The sequence below is a fragment of the Cephus cinctus genome, unplaced genomic scaffold (assembly GCF_000341935.2).
Source record: "Cephus cinctus unplaced genomic scaffold, Ccin1 Ccin1_scaffold0168, whole genome shotgun sequence".
Classification (NCBI taxonomy): Eukaryota; Metazoa; Arthropoda; class Insecta; order Hymenoptera; family Cephidae; genus Cephus; species Cephus cinctus.
In genome coordinates, this window is record NW_014332892.1 from 26,281 (window position 1) to 48,146 (window position 21,866).

At 34.3% G+C, this 21,866-nt stretch overlaps 5 protein-coding genes across 12 annotated transcripts; 2 read left to right on the forward strand and 3 right to left on the reverse strand.

Annotated features, from left to right (window-relative positions):
• Window positions 1-14: 14 nt before the first annotated feature.
• LOC107264064 (mitochondrial intermediate peptidase) lies at window positions 15-4,932 on the reverse strand. Of its 4 annotated transcripts, XM_015731929.2 has the most exons (12): window positions 4,890-4,932; window positions 4,599-4,647; window positions 2,973-3,107; window positions 2,596-2,858; window positions 2,338-2,524; window positions 2,193-2,272; window positions 1,909-2,097; window positions 1,683-1,824; window positions 1,249-1,587; window positions 943-1,164; window positions 638-868; window positions 15-568 (listed from the first exon to the last, which is right to left on the reverse strand). In XM_015731929.2, the coding sequence occupies exons 1-12, from the start codon at window positions 4,922-4,924 to the stop codon at window positions 266-268; spliced, it is 2,175 nt and encodes a 724-aa protein (XP_015587415.1). In that variant the 5' UTR covers window positions 4,925-4,932; the 3' UTR covers window positions 15-265. The 4 variants fall into 4 exon arrangements, with proteins under 4 accessions (XP_015587415.1, XP_024937278.1, XP_015587416.1 ...); XM_025081510.1 differs by lacking the exon at window positions 4,890-4,932 and having other exon boundaries at window positions 2,973-3,117; window positions 4,599-4,614; XM_015731930.2 differs by lacking the exons at window positions 4,599-4,647; window positions 4,890-4,932 and adding an exon at window positions 3,198-3,482.
• Window positions 4,085-13,454, forward strand: LOC107264061 (histone deacetylase 6). Of its 4 annotated transcripts, none has more exons than XM_015731923.2 (19): window positions 4,086-4,442; window positions 4,907-5,083; window positions 5,544-5,966; window positions 6,051-6,148; window positions 6,259-6,432; window positions 6,509-6,701; window positions 6,857-6,916; window positions 7,238-7,327; window positions 7,410-7,516; window positions 7,594-7,737; window positions 7,812-7,918; window positions 8,005-8,174; window positions 8,260-8,600; window positions 8,685-8,880; window positions 9,116-9,245; window positions 9,361-9,951; window positions 10,011-10,192; window positions 10,264-10,551; window positions 10,677-13,454. In XM_015731923.2, exons 1-19 carry the CDS (start codon window positions 4,440-4,442, stop codon window positions 10,773-10,775), a joined length of 3,573 nt encoding a protein of 1,190 aa, XP_015587409.1. In that variant the 5' UTR covers window positions 4,086-4,439; the 3' UTR covers window positions 10,776-13,454. The 4 variants fall into 4 exon arrangements, with proteins under 4 accessions (XP_015587410.1, XP_015587409.1, XP_015587407.1 ...); XM_015731921.2 differs by lacking the exon at window positions 4,086-4,442 and adding an exon at window positions 4,494-4,628; XM_015731922.2 differs by lacking the exons at window positions 4,086-4,442; window positions 6,857-6,916 and adding exons at window positions 4,494-4,628; window positions 6,967-7,026.
• LOC107264065 (GPI mannosyltransferase 4) lies at window positions 13,370-17,211 on the reverse strand. Of its 2 annotated transcripts, none has more exons than XM_015731933.2 (5): window positions 17,137-17,211; window positions 15,907-16,094; window positions 15,415-15,815; window positions 14,810-15,348; window positions 13,370-14,695 (listed from the first exon to the last, which is right to left on the reverse strand). In XM_015731933.2, the coding sequence occupies exons 2-5, from the start codon at window positions 16,082-16,084 to the stop codon at window positions 13,783-13,785; spliced, it is 2,031 nt and encodes a 676-aa protein (XP_015587419.1). In that variant the 5' UTR covers window positions 16,085-16,094; window positions 17,137-17,211; the 3' UTR covers window positions 13,370-13,782. The 2 variants fall into 2 exon arrangements, with proteins under 2 accessions (XP_015587419.1, XP_015587420.1); XM_015731934.2 differs by lacking the exon at window positions 17,137-17,211 and adding an exon at window positions 16,482-16,690.
• LOC107264069 (WD repeat-containing protein WRAP73) lies at window positions 17,080-21,693 on the reverse strand. Its single transcript, XM_025081512.1, has 6 exons — window positions 21,476-21,693; window positions 21,162-21,344; window positions 20,913-21,092; window positions 17,714-18,140; window positions 17,417-17,626; window positions 17,080-17,342 (listed from the first exon to the last, which is right to left on the reverse strand). Exons 1-6 carry the CDS (start codon window positions 21,638-21,640, stop codon window positions 17,143-17,145), a joined length of 1,365 nt encoding a protein of 454 aa, XP_024937280.1. The 5' UTR covers window positions 21,641-21,693; the 3' UTR covers window positions 17,080-17,142.
• Window positions 18,250-20,893, forward strand: LOC107264063 (probable elongator complex protein 2). Its single transcript, XM_015731928.2, has 2 exons — window positions 18,250-19,606; window positions 19,687-20,893. The coding sequence occupies exons 1-2, from the start codon at window positions 18,423-18,425 to the stop codon at window positions 20,852-20,854; spliced, it is 2,352 nt and encodes a 783-aa protein (XP_015587414.1). The 5' UTR covers window positions 18,250-18,422; the 3' UTR covers window positions 20,855-20,893.
• Window positions 21,694-21,866: the final 173 nt, after the last annotated feature.

The window sequence follows — 21,866 nt, forward strand, 5'->3', positions numbered from 1 at the left end:
TAAAACACAACGAAAAAACTAAAAAAAATTTAGTTTGCTAGTTTTGTCATGTTCAGCTCCTATTTACATCACATACAAGTGTACACTTATAGTGTGACGAATTATACTATGAAGACAATGTGTTAAAGATCACTTAAATTTTCAATCAAGGGATATATTAGTTTTGAATTGAAACTAACGTCGGATGTACTGCTGAATATACATAATTACAAAATGTTACAATATCAATAGGAGATGTAGTTAGGGGTAAAAGTCTCCACGATTATTAATTAAACATCCGTTTTATTGTCTGCACATGATCATTCTTCATGTCTATTTCATTGATCAACGATTTGGCGAAATTTGTTGCATTAGCTTCTTTATTAAGAAAATCGGATACTAATTTAGAGGGTGGTTTCCCGCCACCATGAGCCAGACATTCCCGTCGATATTTCTCACCGGAGGAACGACAGAGGGGATCGGCTTGGAAATAAGTCTGCCAGATCCAAGAAGCAATGGCGCGAGATATGAGATAGGAATAATACTTTGCGCCATAGCCAACCAAATGGGAGAATCTCAATTGCCATGCCTGTGAATAATCTCAATAAATGCGTCATCTTGTTTAAATTTTATAACAGGTGTTATAACGAAAACGTACTGTATTCTCCACATAGGGCAGACCATAAAACTTCTCCTGGAGCTCTGACAGAATTTCTGTACTAGAACGTTCCAAACGTTTACTATGATAAACTTGATCCAACATACTATAAAACACCTGATTCTGTAATTCAGAGGCAGGAAACATGCTTTTAGAGGCGCATAATCTGTGCAGCATAACTTCTGGGATTCGTTCTTGAGTCTGAAAATGCTTGGCAAAGGTCGCTACCACCTGAGAATAATGTTTATTTAGGTTATATTTTTTACTTATATGTAAAATGCTATTAGATTTCGATGTATACTCACTTTTGGATCGCTTGCAAAGTACTCCATAAGTACACTTGGCACTTCAGCAAAATCAGTACTACATCTAGTACCAGTTACATGTTGATATTGAGTTCTACCAAGCATTGAATGCAACGCGTGCCCCATTTCATGAAAGAGATTATCCACGGATGAGGGACTCAATAAACAAGGAGATGACCACCTAGGCGATGGTAATGATAACATTAACACCACTATAGGACTCTGAAATTGTCATAGCTAATGAATGATAATTTGCACTATTGAATCAGTACTAAAGAGGAACATTATACAAGGTATAATCTTTACTTGGTAAGAACCGTCTGGTAATTGTCTTCCACCTCTGATAGTAAAGTGACAATCTTGATTAGGCTTTCCTTCTCTTTCGTAAAAGTCACAATAAATATAGCCCAGCGTTCCTTCATTTTCATCAATTACAGCCAACTTTCGTACATCCTTTGACCACACCTCACCAGGCAATACAGGTTCTGATTCTAATCTCACACCATATAATGCTTGCGTCAATGTACTCAAGCCATCCATACATGTTCCTAGGGAGAAATATGGCGCAAATTCTGCAGTGGATGTATTCAGCCAAGATTTCTTGGCCTTTGCCATAAAATACGCAGTATCCCATGCCATTAATGTCTACATTATAGAATTGACAAATGAGTAAATCCGTATGACGGTATTATGTTTGGTGACAAAGAATATTCATAAAATACAGAGCATTGAGAGCAGACCTGCTTCGAGGAATTTTCTGCATTTTTCATCTCTTGCATTACATCAAAATCAACTGCTGCACGATCTCTTAATTCATGGTTCAATATATTTAAGAAGTCATACACAACCTCAGGAGTTTCTACTGTACTTCCTTTGACGGCTCTGTATTAGAAAAAAAAAATTTTAATGTAAATATGGAGACAGCTCATTGTGGAGTATTTGGACATGCAGCTGTGAAAACTTCACCTGTGCGCATACGTAGGAAATCCACAAATTTCCGCTAATTCATGTCTGGAATTTAAAAGTTCTCGTAGTAGGTGTTCCTGCTGTCCATCTGGATATAAGAATATCTTATAAGCTGCTTCTCGAGCAAGAGCATTAGACGAATCCGTATAAAGACCATGCACCAATATTTGTCCGCCTTCTGCCGCAAAACTGAAAATTTCATTATATAAGACGGCAAATGTCGTATGGATACCATTTGCAAATATTAAGAATAAAAATGTTATATGTTCTTATTGGATAATTACTGTTCTCTGATATTTTTTGGTAAAATTTCGCTCTTTACAGCACGTGGATTAACAGCGCCTGCCATAAATTTTTGTCCCACCTATAAAATAGAAATTTTGATAACTTTTTATCCGTTTTCGCTAATATGGCATTCCAATTATTTACTTGTAGAATGTAATCGTTTAATTCGACAACTTGTTGTCTCTGTTGTTCAGGTAGATGAATGCCACATTGTTCAAAGTCAAATATAAATAATTTTGCTACATGATTATCTATGTCTGTTGTTCTCTGTACATCACCTTTGGATACAACACGTGTTAGAGCATTGTAAAGTTCCCTGTGAGTATTTAGTCTATAATAAAGAGAAAGAAAGTTATTTATAAATTTATATGCAACAAAGACACAATCAAAGTATTAACTAACTTTTCAACAACACCACTAATTGCTATACAAGCATCTTCTGCTGCATTTGCAAATTCAATTTCAGGATGAGCTATTCTCACAAACTCTGCCATATCAGCTACTTTGCACAATGTGTCCGATAGTTCATCGAATATTTCCACCATCTTTCTTTTTCGATCTTCACTTGTGGCTTCTGCAATAAGTGCATCACAGTGAGATAATGCACGTCTTTTGAGAGCAGTGAACCCTTCTGCATTTTCAAGCTCTGGTATGCCAAATAGACCCTAGAAAAGAAATAATCGATATTCTTAATGATGCTGCAACTTTGAACAAAGTTACTCCAAGTAAAATCACATACATAAGCAATTGGTATCAATATTAAGTTTCATCATACTTACAGTTTCTTTTCTTGATAGCCAATATTTCTCTGAAGCCTTTGAGTTAAATGCAGTAGCCAAGGAAGTCCAAGTACTAACTGCTCTGCATCTTTCAATCTGCCCTATCGCAGCACCAGTCAAGATTCGAAGCATTTTCTAAATGAAACTATAGAATGAAAGCACCGTCATTCGTAAACTGTTATACGTATAATATTTTTTTAAAAATGTATAACATTACGTCGTTACCATTGATAAATAACTACGCGTAAAAATACTCCAAGCTACTAATACTTGATACAAAGGTTACCACATCATAGACATTGACACGTAAAATCTATGAAAACACGTGGACCTAATAAGAATATTCTTCAAGTCTCTAATAGTATTCAGAAAAATTTCTAATTCTTTATAACAATTAAATACTACAATATTAATGAAACGTTAAAATTCTTGAAAACATCAAGCATTCTTTTTTAAATGCCAAACATATCTAGCAGAATTGTTCGTTTCTCTGCCTTCTAAAAATGTGGTGGCACCACTTTCTGTTCAACGATATAGAGGGTGTTCCGAAACTACCTGACCCGGTGGGTATGGCGGTGTTCGGGAGGCTTCACTAATCACGAAAATGACCTTCTTTTTGTTCAGAAGGTCATAGTTTTTAAATGGGAGCAGGTCAAAGTTGACTAATCAGAACGAGGCGTCAAGAGAAACGTAGGCACCTGCGAACTCTGAGTTTTCTTCCCTCGCTTTTGTTTTTCGGTGGCTTCGGGCAGGATGACGTCAGCCGAAGACATGCCTATTGGAAACAAGAAACAAGCTACGAGAAACAAAAGCCAGGGAAGAAAAATCAGAGTTCGCAGTGCCTACGTTTCTCTTGACGCTCCCTCTGATTGGTCAACTTTGACCTGCTCCATTTAAAAACTATGACCTTCCGGACAAAAAGGTCATTTTCGTGATCAGTGAAGCCTCCCGAACACCGCCATACCCACCGGGTCAGGTAGTTTCGGAACACCGTATATGTTGTGACGTGATTTTTTGAATCACGGTCCCAAGGCGGCTCCGGTTACCGATATAGATAACGTTCTCGATTTCTGGTTCTCTTCGGGTCGCCACCCTAAAACTATGACCTTCCGGACAAAAAGGTCATTTTCGTGATCAGTGAAGCCTCCCGAACACCGCCATACCCACCGGGTCAGGTAGTTTCGGAACACCCTGTATATGTACATATATTTGTACTCGAAACTTAAATTCTACTCGAATACATTGAATGGAAAAGAAATTTCATCTGAAAGATAAATTTTCTTTAAACAACGGTCTATAATTATGTTGTACCGTTCGTCATTGCTCGTTAGGCAGGAGTAGCGTTTAATTGAAATTAATGTAGTTGTGTGCGATTCGTCTCGTAAAAATATGGCTTTCATTAAGTGATTCGATCCTCTTGAGAGATAGCATCCACTAAAACCTTCAAGGTTACTTGAAAGAGTACAAATGGTGAGAATACTATGATTTTTGTTTCATGCAAATACTTGAATTCTTGTGGAGTGTACCCATAGTTTCTGAATGTAGGAGATTCTTATTATGTCGGTCAATGAGTCAAATCTTGAGGAAGGGGCACAAGGCCTCTGCCTATACAAGGATACATCTTACCTTTTTCATCGCCCACACGTTATTTCCTGGGTAGTTATTCACGAGATACCTGTAGTAATAAAAAACTTATAAACTAGATAGCATCCCTTATTATTGTGCTAAACTAGAATTACAGTCATTTCACAGTCTTGAATCATATTAAGCGTAAGCTACCAATGTTTTGGAGCTTCTGTGACAGAGCAAAAGTTGTTTTTTTATGAAAACACAATTATCTATATCATTTTTCTCCGGTTTTGTATTGCTATTATTTATTTGACTTGGTATTTCATTGAAGTTATTCATTGGACTTACGTTTGAATCTTACACAGTCGTATTCTGGGACGCATGGAAATCTCTTAACTGCTGCCAAGCAGTTGGCAGACAGTGAAATTCAGCTAATAAAGGCTATAGAAGGTTCTAGGAAAAGTCAACGGAAGCTTGTTAAAGGAACCATGTCAACTACAACGAAGGCTGTTACTGGGAAAAAGTCAGCCAGGGTCTCAAATGTGATTATTACCTATTTATCTATTTGAAGGCTCACATATTAAACCAAATGTGACTCTTACTCTTATCTAAGGATTACATTTTAGAGAATCATTGCCTCTTCTCGTACTATCTAGTTGGAGTATACAGCTTTATTCATACAAACAAACTAATTCTACTGTGAGATGCAAATGGAAGGCAAACTTAAGTTTACGTTTGTCATGAGTGACCCTATATAACTTTTTATCATTTCATGAAATTCTTATCTGTATAATTTACTATGTATAACATATAACCTGCAGACTTAGAACATCAGGAACTTCTCTACAATTTTAATTTAATGTGAATGTAGTGTATGAAATCTCCTCTAAGTTCATTTTTTAACACATTTATATAAATCACTCTTATATTTACGTAAAGTTTTCACAATATTTTGATAATACAATAGCTTTTGATTCCATTTCTTCATTCTTTGTCAAAAAGGCGAGACCTTCTGCTGCTCTAATTGCTGCAAAACGGGATGCTGCTCAACGAAAAGTTCTACAAGGAAAGAAATCAAATAACATCTTCATCCAAGATATTTATCAAAAAGCTATTGATGCTATGAACATGGTTCGAAAAGACACTGGCCTGGTTTTTGATCGGCGCATGGCTGAACATCTGTGTCTATGGGATAAAGCATATCCAGAATGTCCTGAAAGGTTTACAAAGGTCTTGGAAAAATGTGAGCAATATGGCCTAGTAGATAGATGCAAATTTATTGAATCAAGATCTGCAAATGAGGATGAATTACTACTGAAACACACTCAAGAACAAATAGATTTTTTGAAAGCAACAGATAGGTGTACGGACGCAGAAAAACTTGAAAAATTGTCTTCCAAATATGACGCAATATACATCCATCCGGTAAGTACAACATTATAAAATTTAAATATGTGTCACAATAAGAAAAAAGCTAGACAATTAATATTTCCACATCGTTCCTTTTAGTCGACTTACCGATTGTCTTTATTAGCTGCTGGATCAACAATAAATTTGGTAGAAAGTATCTGCAAAGGAGATGTACAAAATGGAATGGCTATTATCAGGTAATAAAGTACTGCTTTTTTGTACGCTTTAAAACTTAAATACTTTATGGAATACGTTCTTTATTTTACAATTAAAAATGTGTACATGGTATTTTATTTCGCAATTCTAGACCTCCTGGACATCATGCAATGAAAGCAGAATATTGTGGATACTGTTTCTTCAATAATGTTGCAATTGCAACGCAGACACTCTTAGAAAAGAATTTAGCTAGCAAAATTTTAATCGTAGATTGGGACGTGCATCACGGTCAGGCGACACAACAAATGTTTTATAATGACCCGCGGTAATCTTTTCATCTTACCGGAATCAATAATCTCGAAATGAACTGCAATCGAGTAATTCCTCCAAAATACTTTTAGAGTCGTCTACTTCTCAATTCACCGTTACGAACATGGTAAATTCTGGCCAAATTTAAGAGAGTCCAATTATGATTACGTCGGAGATGGTCCGGGAGAGGGTTACAACTTTAACGTGCCTTTAAATAAAACCGGCATGACCAACGCTGATTATCTTGCAATATTTCAACAGGTTTTGCTACCAATGGCTTACGAGGTAAATGTATTTCAAATAATATAGATTTTAACAAAATTTTTAATACTTATATTCCTACAATAATAATTGCGAAGTATTCTATACATATAAATACATCGTAATTCGTTGTTTGATGTCATTCATTAAAGAAGAGTAATTGACAATGATGTTTCTAGTTTCAACCGGATATTGTTATAGTCTCAGCTGGTTATGATGCAGCTCTTGGTTGTCCAGAGGTAAAACGATATCTTCTTTATTACTAACGCTGTTTATTTTTCCATGTTAGTTTTGCCCTGACCATGTCATTGTATCTGCTGGCTTTGATTCTGCAGTAGGGGATGAGAAGGTTATCTAATACTTATTATTTTTTTAAATTAATTTCTCGAAAATCACAAACGATCATGAATATTTATTTTTAATTCTATTTTACTTTGAAGCAAGATTATAATTTGTTTAAATGATACACGTAACAAATAGTTTTATATGCTTTTGTTTCATATAGTTTTATTGTGAAATTCAATCGGAGTTAAGATTATTATAATTTATTAATATTTTAGGGAGAAATGGAAGTAACACCAGCATGCTATGCACATCTTTTATCCTCACTGCTAAGTTTAGCAGGTGGAAAAGTTGCTGTGGTATTGGAAGTAGGTATTCCTATTGTTAATTATTGATTAATAAAATTTTCATCATAGTTGTTCGTTTAATTTATCATTGTTCATTATCTAGGGTGGATATTGCTTAAAGTCTTTGGCCGAAGGTGCAGCATTAACATTAAGAGCTTTATTAGGTGATCCGTGTCCAATGTTGCGTTCGCTGGATCCACCATGTGCGAGGTCTGTGAAAAAATAATATTAATTTTCTCTTCTAGCAATAAAGTTCTTTATTTATTCAAGAAATTCTTGTGTTTCAGCATACGTGAAACAATCTTGAATATCATTTATATTCATAAACCATATTGGAATTGTTATCAGTATCAAGAAACTTATAGCATTAATAGTACTACAAACAACGAAGAAGAAAACAACAACAGACATTTACCTACAGTTATTTACAAGTACGTTGGTCAATTTAATGAAATTATTTTTATTCTTCATTTATTTATACAAAAGAACTCAATATATATTTCAGAGGTGATGAGACAAAACCTGATTTCTACGAAACACGAAACTGTTACCCAGTGCAGAGTCCCGAACTTTTACAAGAAATTGATAGAAAATTAAATTTCTTGATCCAATGTAAGTTACTCATAAAAATACAAGATGTATCGTGTTTTTTCAATGTCATGCTAACTCGACGATCAGTCATGGATTTTTCTTTTCAGTCACTAACCTGACTAAAGCACCGAATAGAGTGTGTGTTGTGTACGATCCGAGAATGCTCAAGCATATCAACGTTCCAGACGATTCTCATCCGGAAAAACCAGAGAGAATATCTAACATTTATACAAAGCACGAGGAGTACGGTTTACTAAAACGATGTCACGTTTTGCAGGTACGAGTCCGATTATACTAATAGTTTATATTATAAACGATGAAAGTTTTACATCAATACTGGAATATATTATTCTATCTAAAAGGGAAGAGTTGCTACCGAAGAGGAACTGCTTTTGGCACATTCAAAAGATCACATAGATATAATTAAGAAGACTGCTGATACAAAGTTGAGAGACTTAGTAAAACAAGCGTCTGATCTTAATTCCGTTTATTTGCATCCTGAGACCTGGACCAGTGCCTGTGTTTCTGCTGGTTCATTGCTTCAAGTTGTTGATAGTGTATTGAATAGTGAAAGTCAATCAGGAGTGGCTATTGTCAGACCACCTGGTCATCATGCTGAAGAAGACGCTCCTTGTGGTTTCTGCATCTTTAATAATATCACAATTGCAGCTAGATATGCTGTGCAATATCATAATTTGAAAAGGTATTCATATAGGAAAATAGAAATAATACGATTTTTCTGTTTTTAAAATGTTATAGTACATTTACTTTCTTTTGTAATACATAGGGTATTGATAGTAGATTGGGATATTCATCATGGCAATGGGACGCAAAGTATTCTGGAGCAAGATCCCACTATTCTTTATATATCAGTGCATAGGTATGATAATGCTGGATTCTTTCCAAATTCAAAAAAGGCAAATTATACTGTTGTCGGCTCTGGACCTGGAGAAGGATTCAATGTAAACATTCCATGGAATAAGGTAAGAGCGAATTGATCCATGAATATGAAGTCATGTGAATATTTAATGATTTTTTCATACATTGCTTTAACGTAGTGTGCCTGTGCTTCTGATTATTATTATTATTTCAAACAATGATACTCGATGATTTTCATAATTAGCCAATCAATAGTAGCGGCCGTAACCAGTTAATTTTTAGAATTTGCTCTCATTTCCTTCAGTCGTAAAACGGAATTCTCTTATGATTTTTATACAGAAAGGAATGGGTGATGCTGAGTATATAGCAGCATTTCAACAAATCGTAATGCCAATCGCCTATCAGTACAATCCAGAATTAGTTCTGGTTTCAGCAGGATTTGATGCCTGCAATGGTGATCCATTAGGAGGTAACCATACAATGTTATTTCATAGTCCTTGCTTCCAACATTATTTTAAAGTTTTAATTTATAACCCTGTATTTAAATTTTTATCTACAATATTTGGATTTTCTACTTTCCAAAGGTTGCAAAGTGTCTCCGGAAATGTATGGACATTTAACACATTGGCTGTCATCATTAGCAAATGGTCGAGTTATACTTAGTCTAGAGGGTGGTTACAATATTAACTCCATTTCCTACGCTATGACTATGTGTACCAAGGCTCTTCTTGGAGATCCTCCTGCAGTGTTGGATGCTGGCCAAGCACCGTGTACAAGTGCAATTAATACGATAAACAACGTTCTCAAAACGCATAAGCAATTCTGGCCGAATTTGGCCTTTCAAATGTCCTTGCCAAAGGAGAAAGTACTTCCAAGGATTAAACCCAGTCAAAAACATTCCGAAGAGAGCTTAAGAGTTGAGGGTGGTGCCGGACATAAGTCAGAATGCAAAATTGCTTTTGAGGAAATTGAAAGCGAGAAGCTAGATTTTAATCTTTCGTTTGACAAACATAATTTAAACACTGTGACAGACGAAGAAATATTGAAACTGCAAAACGAAGTGGAAAATATGAAAATTAGAAGTTTAAAGACCGTCGGACGTAATACCGAAATGATCGGCGATATTCCAGGCAGCACAACCGGTGCCCAAGAAGAAACTGGAACTTGTTTTTCAGGTATATTAACAGTCTTAATAAAAAGAAAAATCAACAATAGACTGAACCATTGTTTCTAGCTCGTGGCTTCAAAGAGTGTATAAATCCAACGGAGAAGAAAGATGTACAGAACTCGAAGGACAGTCGTGCTGGTACGAGTGATGGTGCTGGTAGTAGCAGGGAAGGTCAGAGTGAAGAAAGCAGCTTGGCAAGTGCTGTTCCCACTACAAATCTTTTTGACTATCTCTCAGACAATCTGCAGGTTTGTTACTTCTTTCATAGTCAAAAAAATATTTCTATTTCATCTATAGCCTATATATTTAATTGCCTCAGGCCCTGGTAGATGGAGAGATGTTTGCAGTAGTACCTTTAAGAGAGTGCCCACACTTGAATACCGTGAGAGATGTACCACCCAGTGGCATAGATGTTCGATCACCTTGCACAGAGTGCAACAGTGCTGCTGAAAATTGGATTTGTCTCCAGTGCTACACAGTACACTGTGCTCGTAGTGTTAATCAGCATGCTGTGACTCACAGTCAAGTGGCAGAACACCCCATGACCCTCAGCTTCAGTGACCTATCGGTTTGGTGTTATGGATGCGAAGCCTACATTGACAATCCAGTAAGTACCACATACTTCATTAGATTTCTATCATTACAGTCTTTCAAGAGGTTACAACACACGCTTTGAAGTACCCAGTAGTTTTTATGACTGAATTCACAAAAAGGGGAATACTTTATTTCTAGCGATTATACGCAGCACGGAATGCTGCACACCGTAGCAAATTCAATCAAGATCTCCCATGGACATACAGTGATCCAGCACTAGTTATGGACACACACTGATACCATTTATTTACAATTTTCATGCTCGGTCTTTCAAGAGTCAACATGTTAAAACTTGTACTAGTGCAATAGAAATATGAGGAACATCTGCTGTCAAATCACAATACGACAAAACTGTACCGTCATTTAAATGCAGGGACAGTACACTTTTTTATGAAATTGGATAAACTATAATAATGAGTGTACAACATGCGATGCATTATGATAAAGTTTGTCAAGCTCATTGCAGTGTTATGGTGGTTATTTTTTTGAAAATTAAAATGACTGAAAGTACATTATTGAATTACCTTACAGTGGTAGTGTATTGAATTAAGATAAAGATGTATTTTTCTATGTAGAATCAAAATCATTATCTATGATAGATAGTTTACTTTTATAGTTAGTCAAGCTGTAAGACAATATACATTTACTGTTAGAAAATCGTATAATTTTACTCGGAAAGATCAATACTTCTATGATCGTTAATCACTTAGTCTGGAATCATATTGCCCAGAAGTTCAACTCTCTGTGGCCCATAATTGTTCTTTAAATGTGGGAAACGTATGCGGACCACTGACTTTTGGTATAAAAATAGTAGAATTATTAGACAGTTTGAGCCCAGGCGACCGTTGATTAAATGGCAGGATAAGTGGTTAAAACAATTGCATGATTAATAATATTAATACGTTGAAAAAATATAGGATATTCTTGTTTCTTAAGTACCTATTATATACAAGCTATCTTTGTTAGCGTCAAAGAGTTCTGTGCAACTTATTTTGATATTCAATATCAACTAGCAAAAACTGAACTCACTATGAGGAGAATAAATGCAATTTTGTTTTCTGATAAAAAATAATACGATTATTTTTCTTATAAAATACACTAAATCAAAGAGTTTATACGAACTGTACAACTTCATAATATAGTAAATGCTATTCTATATCTATTTTATATCGATTGGTGTAAAAACTGAATTTTTTACATCTGCGAGAACATTGTTGGTACAAAAAGTTATAAAATACAAAATCGGTCAACAGCTTAGATATTAAAGTAATAATTGATGTACTAAGGAACAGCTCAAAATATTGGCTTAAAAAAATATTGTATTTGTATTTAAGTTAATATATTTTACTCGTTTGAGTTTTATGTCCTGTTGCAATATGTTACAATACATATATTGATCAGAGGGCAAACCATGTGATGTCCATAATTAACCAAATATTAAAATTAATCGATTAATTAGAACTGACCATAAGTTAAGATCTAATAGTTTGCCTTGAAAACAATACCTCCTCAAATTTCCAAATTCAATCCGTAGGATCAAAAGGTATACTTGCTTTACTTTGAGGATAGTAACATTGCAAAGATCAAAAAAAGAATATGCACTAACTTAATAATCAGCATAAACGTTAACATCCGAATCAATAATAATAAGACTGACAGAGGAAGAAACAGTTATACTGAGTTATACTGTGCACGTTAAGGAAGGTAGTTCTGCTGCTACGCAGAGGTCATGAGCCCTAGCGACTATATATGTTGAAAATCAAGCATCCACAATATTATAATTATTAGTTGCACAAATAATTCTGATTTTCTAATAACGTGCTGTAATTATAAAATCCCGAGTTTTGTTGCAAAACTAATTTTAAATGCTCGTTTGAATCAGTTCACATTATAGCTGTATCGGATAATGCACTGTTGCCAAGCTTTTGCCCCGTGTTCATAGCTACGCCATTCCAAGCGAGTTGTTCCTTCTGAACTTATTATTGTCTCGATAATCTGATTTATCTTTTGAGATGTCCGGTAACTCTACTTTTTTTTTTTATCGGATACGATCTGTAACGTCTAACAAACACGAGATGCTTTTTATATTTCCGCTATCTTTGATCTAAGTATACAAATTATTAACGAAAAAATGCCACTGATTGCTCCGGTCATAAGGTCCCATATAAAAATGTCGATTTTCAACATTTAATTATTCTCCCAAATGATCGGTAAATGGGCTTGACATTTTTTTGACATGTAACTGAATACTAAAACTTTCATATATAACAAATTTTGGTGCAACAGTTTAATTTACGTAGACGGCAGAATTACCTTAGTATCATCATTTCTTTTTTATATATTAACTTTTGAAATACAGACTACGCTTAAAATGCAAACCTTAATATCAAAAAAGAATTATAATTATACTTTATATATAATTGTTATCTAGTATATGTACAATTGCTTATATTGAGTTGCATCTGATGTATTGACGTTAAATTACCGAACGTCTAATCTTGTAAAATAATTGATTCGCTGCCACCACGCGTATAAATTATTTTTCGTTAGTTACTTAGTGCACGCACTTGCACTTGTATAAATTGGCGATATAATATTTTAACATTTAATTGTAAACCATTTGATTATTGCCTCTGGGAGAAAACTTCTCGGCTCTACGTGATAGATTAGGTGATAGAAGGAATAAATAATTTCAGTGCAGCAATAGTAATAAATACTGGTACGAATAAATATCAGGCTGTGGTTGGCATAAGAGCGCTCTTAGGACCAATAGCAACCTAGATTCGTTCTAACTATTAATTAGTTATCAGCACACACAAACTTCATCACGATTAATTTAATTAAACAAATTAATTTATCGAATAAGATTTATGTAACGTTCTCCTATACGAAAAAATAGAAATGTTGAGTAGCGAACAATCAAAACTTATTTATTCCTAACCATTCATTGACTCCAGGCCTTCTTAATTCTATTTTAGATGTAATTACCAACTCGTATATATGACATTTTGTTAAATGATTTATCGATTAGTCAACTTCCACGTTATTATTTGTCACTTAACAATCGTTTCTAATATCAATTGGATCAGTAGTAAGCATTAAGTCAATGTTAAAAGATTTGAAAGATATTAATGTATTCATTATCGGAATATCAACGTCAGTCTCAATATGGAACAAGATTGAGAGTGAATACTTGCCGATTTGAATATCTATTAAGACATGAGAAGCATGGCGTCTTCGTGGGCTATAAAATAATGTTTTGATTTGTTTCCTTGGTGGGATATTCAATTCTCAATAACAGCAAACCAAACTGACGTAAAAGCTTGAATACATTTTCTGCTGGTTTTTCAAATAATTGCTGAATGCAGACCTCCGATTTTCCATAAAAAATACAGTGCTTAATCGTATCAAGAAACGGTAACCATTCTACGGTTACATGTGGATAAAACGTCCTTATAACACGATAATGAATTAATCTTGAATTATTCTTAAATGCATATTCCATAAAGTCATCAAATAAAGTTACAGGAAGTGCGTAATAGAACCTATATGGAATCTTTTTAACCATAAACTGTTTTTCGCACTCCTGTAATTTTTTGGCAATGTCCTCATAAATATCATCGATATCCCTGGCACCTTGTTCATAAAGAAAGAAATCTTTGGTCAAACGATACTTATATTTATCCTTTGTTATGTACGTTCTTTTTGTATTTCTTAGTTGGATTAAAGCTGTTGGGAACGAGTATGTATACGATGTGAATACATGAATATGTGTCAGATGCGGTTTAGCTTTCAGTTCTGCAGCAATGTGCGTTGCCAATGGAAACACACCGCCCTGATGAGCAAAACCGTAAAAGAAGGCCAACAACGTGTTACAAATATACCATGTGGCAACAAGTTTTCGAATTTTCGAATTTTTTCGCTGCTGTGATTGCTTTCTCGCTTTATAATTAACATAAGCAACTGTTTTTGTACTTGGGTTGTCGCATATCTTTTCGGCATAGAGAAACACTAGTGGCAGAGTCACAGGAATAATGAAACGTGGCTCCTGATGTGGAAATATAGACAGAATCAATATTGGCAGGATGAATGACGTTGTCATCAGACCGATAATGCTTTGGATACGTGGTAACTCAAGCCATCGAGCTTTCAAGCCACTGGAAATCATGAAAGAACATTTATTGGGCGTATTTAAGAAATAATAACTTTGAGATTTTTGTTTAAGTGTTCAGTATTCCAGTGTTTGATTTATTAATATCATTATCACTCACCTGTATATCATTTTACCAAAGGTGATGAGACCAATGATTCCAAGAACGTTATACAATAGTGGTACATTTACTAGGAAGTGTAGAAAACGTGGATGGAGGCCGTGACTAGCAAGATTTTTAGTTTCTGAATTGTACTTTAGAAAATTGAGTGGAGTCACTACAAAGTTCTTCATGCCAATGTCTAAATTATGTATCTCGGCTAATGTTAAGTATCCAAAGTAAAAACTATCAAAGAGTATAAAGAAAATAGCAGTGGGAATGCCATATAGAATAAATGTAAAGATTCTTATATGGAAGTCAAGAAGCCCTACAGTTTTCGAACCAAGACCTCTTTGAAGCCAAAAGAATATTGGTGGAAATGCAAAAGCTATGAAGGTCGGTCTATTGAAAATACCAGCAACGGTTATAGTTGCCAAAATGAGACAGTGATTCAAGGAATGCTGTGGCAAAGATGCCAGTAGCTTATAATATTTGACTCTTTCCACATCGCTTGAGGCTCGTCTGTACCTTTCAAAGAGATGATCACTTTGAAAGACAATCTGAAATAATAAAAACTTATAGTCGCTCCGTAAATGACTTGTTTAACTATTAACTTTATTTATTACCTTCTCTGAATAGGCCATGCATTCCGATACAAAGTGCAACAATAAAGACGTTAATACAAGCTCAATACTATTAGAAAATGTTCTTGTAGCATATGTGATCATAATGTAAGAACTGGCATATGTGACTAATCTCACTCTATAATTCTGATTATACAAATTGCATATTCTATAAAGGCAATAGTCGGAAACAAACGAGAAACCACACATAAGTAGTCGTGGGAATAAGATTAGAAAGTATGGTGATTTTAAAGGTGTACCAAATAAATAAATAGAATATGGGGACAATCTGCTTAGAATAGAATATGATGTTCCAACAATTAAATAGGGAAACACAGCTGTTCGTACGGGAAAGGAAGCATTATACTCCCATGGTTTGTAAACATCGATATCAAAGTAATCGCCTGAAAAGGAACAAATCATAAAAAAATATAATTCTGCAATGTTATATTGAAACCATAATCTCATAATAAATTCTCATAAATTAAAACGTACCTGCAATTACTTCTATTGATTGAAAATATTCATCAGGATGTATATAACCAATTTGTGGCAGGAATGTCAGTACTATCCTTAAACCAGCCAAGACCCAATAGCATACCATTTTCAATTGAATGGGTGTTGCTAAATTATATTCATCAATTGATCTATGGTATTCATTTTTGTAGCCCATTATGAAAATTCTATAACAGTTCTTTAACAATTATTCAAATCCGCATCGTTTGTTGTTTCAAATTTAAGGTTAGTTGACACTAGTGACACTTTTCGTATTTGTGTACATAAACTATAAGCACTTGTACTTAACGAGTCGACGATAGTATTGTTCATCATTTACACCCCTATTTTATCAGTAAATAGATATTACTGCAATAACATCAAAATCAATTGACATTAATAGATTTTAGGCAATTCTACTTCATCTACTGAAATATCAGCTATCACATAATTTCTTAATATATTATAGCAACACGTGTTTCACGTGCGAAATTCAATTTGTATCTTTTAAAATAAGGATATTAAGATGGCAATAAATGCTAATGCTTATAGTTAATTTTAATTTTTTCACATACCCGAATTCAATATCGTATGTTATTTCAACTGATGAAAAACTCAATAATCAGAGATGAGAACATTTTTATAGAAATTTTCAATAATACACGGTGTTTCTTAAGCCCCGGACAGGAGACATATCGTTAGATCCGGCGTGAAAAAATAAAAATTTGGCGTGAACATTATTCATAATTTTTAATTAGTTTATTAATTATTACGGATTAAAGTAAACCAATCATAAGCGCGTGAGAACTGGTAACTCCTCCTCAGTCTCCTCCCATTAGGGATAGCCAATCATTTATTTTCCCACAAAAAACATTTTGCATTTTTCTTTTGTTTATTTCCGTTACTCTTTTGTTTATTTACATTACTATATTCGTTTACGTATCCACTGGTCACTGTTTTTGTGGGGAATTAAATGATTGGCTGTCCCCAATGGGAGGAGACTGAGGAGGAGTTACCAGTTCTCACGCGCTTATTATTGGCTTAGTTTAATCCGTAACAATTAATAACTAATTAAAAATCTTGAATACTGTTGACGCCAATTTTATATTTTTTCACGTCGGATCTAACGGTATGTCTCCTGTCCGGGGCTTAAGAAACACCCTGTATTGTATATGGTTTACGATATTTTACAGTTTTATTTTATAAAAACCAGTCATTACTATGCATTACCCTGTATCAATCAAAAATATTAAAAATAGCTCCTTTATTGTATCCACATAAAGCTAAAATTTTTCCTCCTAGATGCCATTGCACATCTGAGACAATTATTCCTTTTGGTGTTTGTATGCATGTTGCTCCCTCAGGACACCATTCGAATATATGAGGAGTTTCTGTAAGTGCTATTAAACGACTGCAAGTTGGACTCCACTTTACACCTTAAAAATGGAATACAAGATTTGGATTATCTCAATCAAATGAGTACTAAGACAATAAATATGGTATAACTTACTGGTAATAGGATTTCGGAGAATCAAATATTCTACACTGTCAATATTTATATCCCATATCCACAGTGTAGTAGGATAAGCCTGATACCTTACAGCTAAATAACGACCACAGGAGCTGAATTCTAATATATCCACATCAGTTATGATTGGATCGGTATTGTTTTCCCTTTTAACAATTGGAATGTTTATTGGACGGTCATTTATTTCTTCTACTATATATTTAAAGGAATGAAATTGACATTTTAATAAATTGCAGTGTGCAGTTGATATTAAAAATTAACTTTTAATATGGTACTTACAAAGATGTTTTCCATTTACTGATGAATATTTGTTTGAATCTCGAATTTGAATAATACATTCCTTATATACTTTATTCATATAATCAGATTCATTTATTATTGAATTCAAGTATAATTCCAACAGTGGCTTCCACGTTACGTAATTTATAAGCACAACCATTTCATTATATCCAGTAATAGCTATAAGTTGACCACTTGGAATCCATTTGACTTTATTGATTCCTTTTATGCCTCGTTTAAATTCATTTTCTATATCACCTTTATCTGTATCATCTTCTGGAGAATATACTCCTACATGGCTGTCCAAAATAGCCGAAAATACAAGTAATTTTGATTCTCCTATATTGGAGCACCATATACATAATAGTTCGCTATCAGGAGACCAGCAAATTCCGTTAATAGTTTTTAGTCTTTCACATATTAATTTCTGAAATATTAAAAACAATTATGCAATTTAACACAATTATGCATTTAAAAACAATTTGCAAAATTATATTTGAATTGCTTCTACAAGAATGTACAACAAAAGGATCCAGTTCAGTCGGTACAACAGTTTCATCAGCTGTGAACTTATTGTTCTGTTGTAGATACAAAACTGCCACATCTAAGGAGCATATCAGCCTGTGGAGTATGAGCACATGGGACGCTAAATTGTAAGCGTTAGGCTAATTTTCAAGCAAGAAAACTTAATCAAGAAATAAACAGAGTAATGACTACCCGTTATATATGTTGCGCATGCAACCGTTTTCCACATTCTCTTGACTGGGGATATAATGGAGTTGTTTGTTATGGAGCCTGCAATGCTGTTGCATTATACAAACCAGACAATTTTGGCACTGGTAAAGTTTTTAAAACACTTCATCGACATAGTGGACGAGTTATCGGTCTTCGATGGATTAAAAAGCCGGATTTGCAACCAGAAACTGAGTTTTTATCAGCATCAAATGATGGCACTGCTATTATCTGGTCAAAAACCAGTGACACGTTTGAGCCTACATCAATACTGAAAAATACTGATGCTCTTACCATTGCCAATGCATTGTACGTTCCTGAAGATGATAACAGTTCAAGTGAAGACTACCATACATTAATTATCTGTACAGGATCCATTAATGGAGATTTCAAACTTTGGAAAAGAAACAGTAATAGGGATCTTCACTGTTTTCAAACATTGGAACTTAAGCAAAAGTTGCCAGTCGAAGCTGTATTTTCATTTTTGCCCAATTGTCAAAAGCCTCTATTAGCTTTGTCAATGGAGGACTCTTCAGTGCAATTATATTGTCAGGATTCATCAGAAAATTTTATAAAAGTTCAATTATTGGTTGGTCACGAAGATTGGATTCGTTGTATGGATTTTGCTCATGACAACAATGGCAATGTGCTCTTAGCTACTGGTTCACAGGATAGCACAATACGTTTATGGAAAATTTCTATGGACAAAGAAGAAATTGATCCTGATGAACTTAAACAGAAAAAACAACAATTTCTTGTTGAAAAAATAAAATATAATGTCACATTGGAATCTATTTTAAGTAGCCATGAGGGATGGATTTATGGAATACATTGGCATCCAGCAAAAATTTGTAATGGAAAATATGATCAACCTATGAAATTATTATCATCTTCGCTCGATAAAACTATGATAATTTGGGAACCTGATCCTGTAAGTGGTATTTGGTTAGAGTCAATAAGAGTTGGAGATGTTGGTGGAAATTCCGTAGGATTTTATGGTTGTAAATTTGGACCAAATGGAGAGAGTATACTAGCTCATGGATACCAGGGATCTTTCCATATTTGGAAATATTTACAAGAAACAAATAACTGGGCTCCGGAAACAGCACCTAGTGGCCATTTTGCAGAAGTTGTAGATTTATGTTGGGATTCAAAGGGAAGGTATGTAATTCTATATCTTTCAATAACCCTTGATATTATCAATAACCATATCATTAACTCTAACTATAATTTCATTACAGATTTCTAATGACAACTAGCTCAGATCAAACCACAAGAATTCATGCACCCTGGAGGTATGAGTTAGATGAGTGTTGGCATGAAATAGGACGTCCTCAAGTTCACGGCTATGACATGTCTTGTCTAGCAATGTTATCCCCTTACATGTTTGCATCAGGTGCTGAAGAAAAAGTAATAAGAACATTCACGGCGCCAGCAACGTTTATAAACTATTTAAAGAAACTAGCTAATGCCAATGATTTCCAAGGAGTTTTAGCTGAGAGTGCTTCGGTGCCTGCACTTGGCTTAACAAATAAAGCGGTTTTTGAAGGAGAAAAAGCAACTGGAGAAAACTTATATGTTGGTTATTCAAAAGATCTAAACTATGAACAACCTCCAACTGAAGAGGAATTAATTCAACACACACTATGGCCAGAGTTACAAAAGTTATATGGACATGGGTATGAAATATTTTCCCTGGCTGCAAGACACGATGGTTCTATGCTTGCTACAGCTTGTAAATCTACGTCGCCTGAACACTCTGCTATTATTCTATGGAGTACAAAGACTTGGTCACAAGTTCAAAAATTAGTGTCTCACCAGCTGACAGTAACGCAATTGGCATTCTCTCCAAATGATCGATTCTTAGTATCAGTATCAAGGGATAGAAGATGGTCCCTGTTTCAACAGGATGAAAATTCGTATAATTTAATAGCTGCTAGTTTAAAGAAGGATAGTCTGCACAGTCGTATAATTTGGTCCTGTGCGTGGTCGCATGATTCAAAGTACTATGCGACAGGATCCCGTGATGGAAAAATCGGTATATGGAGTACTTCTATTCAGAATGATAATGTAGTCATGCCGATTACCAGTTTGGATAGTAAAGACAATTCAGTAACAGCGATTGCATTCGCACCATTGTTTGTTAACATGGATGCATATGTTATAGCAATTGGTTTTGATAGTGGTAATATAGAAATTCAGAAAGTTGTAATAGAGAGTGGAAACCCTGTTTGGAAAAAATATGTCACATACAATACATCTGAAGCTCATCATTTAACAGTTAAAAGGCTCATGTTCCAGCCAGAAGGAGAAAACTCACAGAAAGGAATTCTACAGTTAGCAAGTTGTAGCTGTGATCATACAGTTAAAATTTACCAGTTTAATATTACGGAGCTGTCTCTTTTGTAAATTTTACATGCAAGAATAAACGTTTATTTATATACTCGGCTATAAGAATCATACTTACCCTACTTATTTTCCAGTTCTTTGTTTTGTAGATAGCAACATTATCTTCATCATTTTCTGCTACTATAAGAGCCAGTTTCTTTCCATTTGGACTAAATTCGAGTTTCTTGTTAGTAGATGATTTTGAATTCTGTATGTATGTTACGTTTCTATTTTCCAAAGACCATATTGATATTTGAATCTGTACAAAAATATATATAAAATATAGCAAATGAACCTGTATGCATAATATACTTGGTGATTTAATTACATTAAAATCTGCCACTGTAATAATGTGCCTATTATCCGGAGACCATATTACTCGTTCTAATCCTGCACTACCTTCAATCAATTTGCATCTCCATTCTGGGAAGCAAATTGAAAATACCCTGACAACAGCTTTCTTGAAATTGGAGCATAATATATATTCACTGTCCAGGGACCATTCGATATACTGCAATTATTTATTAATATCAATAACAATTAAACGTATCAACAGTAATATCGTTATATTATATTCTATCGTCATGAAAGATATATGAGGAAAGCATCTGTTGTAGCATGAGTCCAACATGATACACTAACCTCAATAATATCTCCAAATACGTATGATTGGAAAGTATCAAAGGTTCCCGTATTTTTAATAATCAAGTTTCCTTGAAATGCTACTGCTAAAAACCTTTCATCATTGGAAAAACTGCACAAGTTACTATTCATGCGAAATATCTCATTTTCCACTTCTGTCGTCATCGCGCGTCTCCTTCAATTTAAAACCGGTGACTTGAAAATGCACTGCAGGCAACTACAAAAAATTATTTTATATGATAATATGATTAGAATATCAGATAGTGATTGAATAATTCGCAGTTTCGATTAACTATATACACTAAGTTAATAATGAAAAACACATAATTATTTGTGACATCCTCTTTATTAATGTTCTTACGTTAAATAAAATACCTCTTCTTAATTTTAT

What these genes read in the sequence shown, in the direction of transcription:
- LOC107264063 (XM_015731928.2), top strand. Translation starts at nt 18,423, where the DNA reads ATGACTACCCGTTATATATGTTGCGCATGCAACCGTTTTCCACATTCT. An exon ending in TGTTGGGATTCAAAGGGAAG is followed by an intron (nt 19,607 to 19,686) that starts GTATGTAATTCT and finishes ATTTCATTACAG; the next exon opens with ATTTCTAATGACAACTAGCT.
- LOC107264064 (XM_015731929.2), bottom strand. Translation starts at nt 4,924, where the DNA reads ATGCGTCCCAGAATACGACTGTGTAAGATTCAAAC. An exon ending in TTTCCTACGTATGCGCACAG is followed by an intron (nt 1,825 to 1,908) that starts GTGAAGTTTTCA and finishes TTTCTAATACAG; the next exon opens with AGCCGTCAAAGGAAGTACAG. An exon ending in CAGAAAATTCCTCGAAGCAG is followed by an intron (nt 1,588 to 1,682) that starts GTCTGCTCTCAA and finishes TCTATAATGTAG; the next exon opens with ACATTAATGGCATGGGATAC.
- LOC107264069 (XM_025081512.1), bottom strand. Translation starts at nt 21,640, where the DNA reads ATGACGACAGAAGTGGAAAATGAGATATTTCGCATGAATAGTAACTTG. An exon ending in TTACAGTGGCAGATTTTAAT is followed by an intron (nt 21,093 to 21,161) that starts GTAATTAAATCA and finishes ATTTTTGTACAG; the next exon opens with ATTCAAATATCAATATGGTC. An exon ending in AGAACTGGAAAATAAGTAGG is followed by an intron (nt 18,141 to 20,912) that starts GTAAGTATGATT and finishes TTAATATTTCAG; the next exon opens with AAATTAATATGTGAAAGACT.
- LOC107264065 (XM_015731933.2), bottom strand. Translation starts at nt 16,084, where the DNA reads ATGGGCTACAAAAATGAATACCATAGATCAATTGATGAATATAATTTA. An exon ending in ATCAATAGAAGTAATTGCAG is followed by an intron (nt 15,816 to 15,906) that starts GTACGTTTTAAT and finishes GTTCCTTTTCAG; the next exon opens with GCGATTACTTTGATATCGAT. An exon ending in TTTGGTAAAATGATATACAG is followed by an intron (nt 14,696 to 14,809) that starts GTGAGTGATAAT and finishes CATGATTTCCAG; the next exon opens with TGGCTTGAAAGCTCGATGGC.
- LOC107264061 (XM_015731921.2), top strand. Translation starts at nt 4,530, where the DNA reads ATGTCGGTCAATGAGTCAAATCTTGAGGAAGGGGCACAAGGCCTCTGC. An exon ending in AAGTTGCTGTGGTATTGGAA is followed by an intron (nt 7,328 to 7,409) that starts GTAGGTATTCCT and finishes TTCATTATCTAG; the next exon opens with GGTGGATATTGCTTAAAGTC. An exon ending in AAGCCTACATTGACAATCCA is followed by an intron (nt 10,552 to 10,676) that starts GTAAGTACCACA and finishes CTTTATTTCTAG; the next exon opens with CGATTATACGCAGCACGGAA.